Raw genomic sequence first — 4,831 nt, forward strand, 5'->3', positions numbered from 1 at the left:
GACTTTAAACGCCACTATTTATTTACGTACACACATAAGTTGAGATCAATCATTCACTAACTTTCTTCAGATAATAAGTGACAGATCATTCTGCTAACAAGAATCTAAATGCTAAACATACACAGTAATACACACACGAGGGGTGAACTCGACTTGGGCCCGTTTTGGGCTTAGTTGGCAGACGTGTTGATTTGATTGAAGAGCTTATCCTTGATGACTTGAGACATCAGACCATGGATCGCCTCAATGGTCGTCTTGCAGCTAGAATAGCCAGGGGAAAAAAGGAAAGTGAAGTTTTGCTCTGGACATGAAGAGGTGACAAAGATGCCTAATCAATCAACAGACCGGTCAGATTAATAAACAGACAGGTGTTGCATTCACGGGAGAAACTCAAGAAATCCCAGCTATTGTATAAATAAGCAGCCACTGATTAGTTAGGTAGGACATGCCATCAGCTAAAAAAGTAACTAATCATTCTTATCACATCTACACACAAATAATGTGTGATCAAAATGGTAACAAAACATATCGTAATAATAGGGATATTGGATAATTTAAAGGCCTAAGCAGACCACAGAGATTTAGATTTTCCATTGATGGCATTCATCAGACAATAACATAAGACAGATTAATGACAATTGATTTCACTTTGTCAGCTGTTTATTTCACTACTGTGGAGTTTAACAGCATCTCAAATTGGTTTACAGTTTTCAATAATATCAGCAATCATCAAACAGTAAATGACGAATTATCAACAATCCAGTCAGTCAGTCAATACCTCCGCCTAAACAAAACATACGGTGATGTATGCTTCTATGTCAACAAACTATTGACCATGAAAATATTAGAGAATCACGCTATGAATCAATCACTAAATAACCCGAGGTCTGGTACTGAATGCCAAATCAATAAGTTAGCCAAAATGCCTAATAAACATGATCTAAACTGTGTTGCCTTACCTGTCTCGTGTAGCTTTGGCCAGTTTGTCCTCAGACTTCCTGTCGTGTGTGTCCAGACCCAGCATGAAGCTTCCTCTTCCCAGCTGAGCCTCCGACTGCTCCAGCTTCTCAGACAGGTCAAACACCTGGCCTGTGGTGTATTCTGAGTTCTGCGGACACAAGGTCACACACATTGGATTATGTACCTATGTTATATTGTCATGTAGCATGATCAGACGAAAGTATACAATTAGGTTAATCAAAGTGCGTGGAAGCAGTAGCCTATATACTGGTCCGTGTGTGGGCTTTCTTTCTTTCCACACACACACCTTTACCAGGGAGAATGTTCATGCACATTTTCACCAGCACCTATTTTCTTCACCGCTACTGAGACATTCAATACAAGTATGCCGAACTTGATAAAGGCTTAAATGGCTTGCCAAGTCGCAGTGAAAAGGGTTCGTGAAAAGGTTTGCCTAAGGTGAGGCCGTGTTTTCCACGGAGCAGGTAATTAGGAGACAATGACAGGGGCCCAGACTGTGGTAACAGTGTAGTCACTGACAAAGCCCTTCGCCAATGGAGCAGCCAATTCCTGACAACTAGTCAATCCATCTTAATCCAGAATGCCCAGAGTGCACTGTTTGGATAGTCTGTTGCCTTTAGACTGTTTAGCCAGAGCGGCGGCATCCACAATGGGAATTCACTGGGGCTTTCAATCTCTAGAATGTACTGGCAATAAGGGAGATGATCCATAGTGAACCACAGCGACATCTGTGTCACATCTCCAACGCATGGATTATTTGTTTGCAGGTTAACGTGGTGGCCTCAGTCATATTAATTAACCCATGTTTGTAAATCTGTTTACAGACTTTAAAAAAAACATAAAATGGCTATTAATAACAATCTAAATAAACAGAGGGATTTTTATTCATATGCAAGACCTCTACTTCAACTGACCATTGATTCTGCATTGAATTGTTAGATATCTCATTGTAAAGTGTTCTTGAACATTGCTTGATATAGAGTTATATTCCAAACACTTACCGTCAGAAGACTTGAAGAGCTCAGAGTGTTGACCCAGTATTTATTCCAGAGGAGCTCCAGTAATTTCCGGTCGAGGGAAGACTTGAAATAAGTCACCTCCAGGGCATAATACCTAAACAAATTACACAATGTCAATTAAATAAAGAATATATTACCTTTTTATTTGTTATAGGCTACATCAACCTAAACACGTTTTTATTTGAAGTAATTTGTCATGGTTATACATAGACAATTTGCAAGATGATGCTTAAGATAATTTGTGTGCCTAAACATTCTGCCAGTTAAATGTCCAACAGGACTCACTGTTTGCAGTGCACACCGAAGTCTTCAATCTTGTTCAGGGGAATGGTCTGATACTCAGAGGGTCCTTCATCAGGAGGTTTGTAACCCTGAAAACACAGACAATTATTAGACTCATTGATAAATTGATATTTAGAGAGAGGAAATGTGGTCTTAAAATATTAGCCCCATTTGATAGACACTCAGCTATCCATTAAGGAATTAGCCAATTAAGGAATGGAGACAATTAACACAAGATTGACAATTAATCATAATATTATTTGATACAAGATACAAGAAAATCTTTAAAATAAGTGTTCCATGTTGTATGGGTAATAAATACTGTACAAAAATGATATATTATGTATTTATGAGTGGAATATTTTTTGCAGTAATTTTGTACCCAACTTGTCTAATGTAATACAGATAAAGACTGAAATAATTGCAATAAACACATTTTACTCCTTACTTTGGGATATGTTCTGAAGGCGCCAAGATTGACTTTCCCTGCAGATATGGTGCGAGTGGGGTCAATCTGGGAGGGAAACAGATACAGTAGAACAGGAAAATGCATTCTGAGGTCAGACAGTCTCTAGAGATCACCCCAAGCCGGCCACCAGGTGTGAAGTTTTTTTCTTAACTACTGCTGCCAGTGTATTCAAAGTACACACTTAATTACCCTATGCCCTTGGGACTGGAGCACTGCGAATCCAATCAAGTGCAAATAGCATCTACAGTTACAAAAGCCAAATATTTGCCCGTGCCTCTTGGTGAACGACTACCATACATCAACAACCACTAAAGGGATGCCTAAACCTGATTGCACCCCTCTCAGTTACTCATGCATGACTTTGTACCCGCAAATTCAAAAAGAAAACCAAAGTACTGTATTTAGGGAAGGAAATGGAAATTCAAACATGGGTATTTTGCAGGTATTGAGCTATTGAACTATGGGCTAAGGTTGATCTTTCACTGTACTCACCACCACTGCCACAAAGGGCTCTTGAAACTGCTGGTTGAGCATCTGAGTGCTGACATCGATACCTGACAACCAGCAGCCGTAGCCTGGATGACTGTGGTACCAGCCAATGGCGTTCTCCAGCCGACCAACCTGACAGTTCACAAATGGCATCAGCATCAAGTCAATGAAGAGAGTGTCCATTAAGAGATAATGGACACTATGTTAAACCTATGTTACCCTTGTGATAAACAGTTCTCACTAAAATATCATATGTTTTATCAATCCTTTTCTGCAACATTGAGGACAAAAAACATGTCCCTCCCTTCCAGGAGTCAGTCATATTACCTGTTTGGCATTCTCAATGTAGGCAGCCATGTATTCATAAGCCGCAGCCTGCGCGTTGACCCGGGTCTCTGTGCCCTCCACTGGTAAGGCAAAGCTGTCCATGATGTTCATGGTCTCCCCGTCCACTTTCCCCAGCATCAGTCCCATCACCTCTAGGTTGCCCCCGGACCTGGCGTGCATCACCATTTTCAGCAGCGCCAGAGCAGAGATCTTGCAGTACTTAAAGTATTGATGACTACGGGACAGCAATCATAGTAGTGTGAATTATGGATAAGGAATAATGACATGCATTTGTTACTGCCAGTTCAGCTAGCTAGCTAGCTAGCATTAGCAGCTAGCTAGCAATGTAGGGAGAATTCCCGTTGTTGAAATGCTAACTAGCTAGCCAATTTAGCTAGCAGCTAGCTGGTCAAGCTACGTTAACTCAGTCCAACAATGAACTAGCAAACAGTTGCAAAGAAAAGCAACTGACGATTTGTAAAAATGTATACTTACTCCTTTGTCCATGGCTTCGCAGCAAGGATTTCTTGTTGTTGTTTTTTGTCATATTTATAGATTTCATCTATGCTCTGAACTTCCTGCATACTGTTTTGTAGCTCCCATGTTTTCTGTGCCATGCTACTCCCTGCCATTTTGACAAACTAGTTTCACTACCTCTCTCAAATATAAAGTAATACCAGAGAAAAAAGGTAGATAGAACTAGAGTGCTATCAAACGCTGAATAAAAAACCTCTAGCTAGCTAATTATAACATAATAAAAAACCGGTATCCCTTGCTCATCTACTTGTTCAGGGAGCCATGACACTGGTCTGTACCATGCTGTGGGAAAGGAGGACATACACGTTTTAAAATATAAAATATTAGGTGAACGTATTATTTTTGTTCAGTTCATGACTATAGCTACATAGAAAACTATCATATTAACCCAGAAATGCATGGCATTTAACAAATAAACTCATGATTTTATTCACCAACAGCTCAAAAAAACACCCATTGACGTGATGGTTTAGTCCAAACAACACAGCAGACGACGTGATACAAATCGAAATACTGACATCTTCTGGGGAATGTTTGAAATGCAGACCCTTTTTACTGATTTGTTATTTAGAAACAAAGTAATTAGTACATTTAATTTAGATTTGAAAGCCAAATAATGTCAATGTGTTGGTATTGTTAGAGTTGTGAAGCACAATTTTTGAATCTTAAAAACAACCTGATAAAAAAACGTATTGAAGTTCGTGTGGCAGTGCGAAGTCTCGCGACC

The 4,831-nt window shown here is 39.7% G+C and overlaps 1 protein-coding gene across 1 annotated transcript; it reads right to left on the bottom strand.

Annotated features, from left to right (window-relative positions):
- LOC111973262 (COP9 signalosome complex subunit 5) lies at positions 1-4,388 on the bottom strand. The gene is made up of 8 exons (XM_024000567.2): positions 4,063-4,388; positions 3,568-3,802; positions 3,244-3,372; positions 2,731-2,796; positions 2,286-2,371; positions 1,983-2,094; positions 960-1,108; positions 1-261 (listed from the first exon to the last, which is right to left on the bottom strand). The coding sequence occupies exons 1-8, from the start codon at positions 4,197-4,199 to the stop codon at positions 171-173; spliced, it is 1,005 nt and encodes a 334-aa protein (XP_023856335.1). The 5' UTR covers positions 4,200-4,388; the 3' UTR covers positions 1-170.
- Positions 4,389-4,831: the final 443 nt, after the last annotated feature.

The sequence above is a fragment of the Salvelinus sp. IW2-2015 genome, linkage group LG14 (assembly GCF_002910315.2).
Source record: "Salvelinus sp. IW2-2015 linkage group LG14, ASM291031v2, whole genome shotgun sequence".
In the NCBI taxonomy this organism is placed as follows: Eukaryota; Metazoa; Chordata; class Actinopteri; order Salmoniformes; family Salmonidae; genus Salvelinus; species Salvelinus sp. IW2-2015.

Coding starts and splice junctions, on each gene's coding strand:
- LOC111973262 (XM_024000567.2), bottom strand. CDS start 4,199: ATGGCAGGGAGTAGCATGGCACAGAAAACATGGGAGCTACAAAACAGT. Junction 2,797..3,243: donor AGCCCTTTGTGGCAGTGGTG/GTGAGTACAGTG, acceptor TTTCCCTCCCAG/ATTGACCCCACTCGCACCAT. Junction 1,109..1,982: donor GCTCTTCAAGTCTTCTGACG/GTAAGTGTTTGG, acceptor TTGTGTCCGCAG/AACTCAGAATACACCACAGG.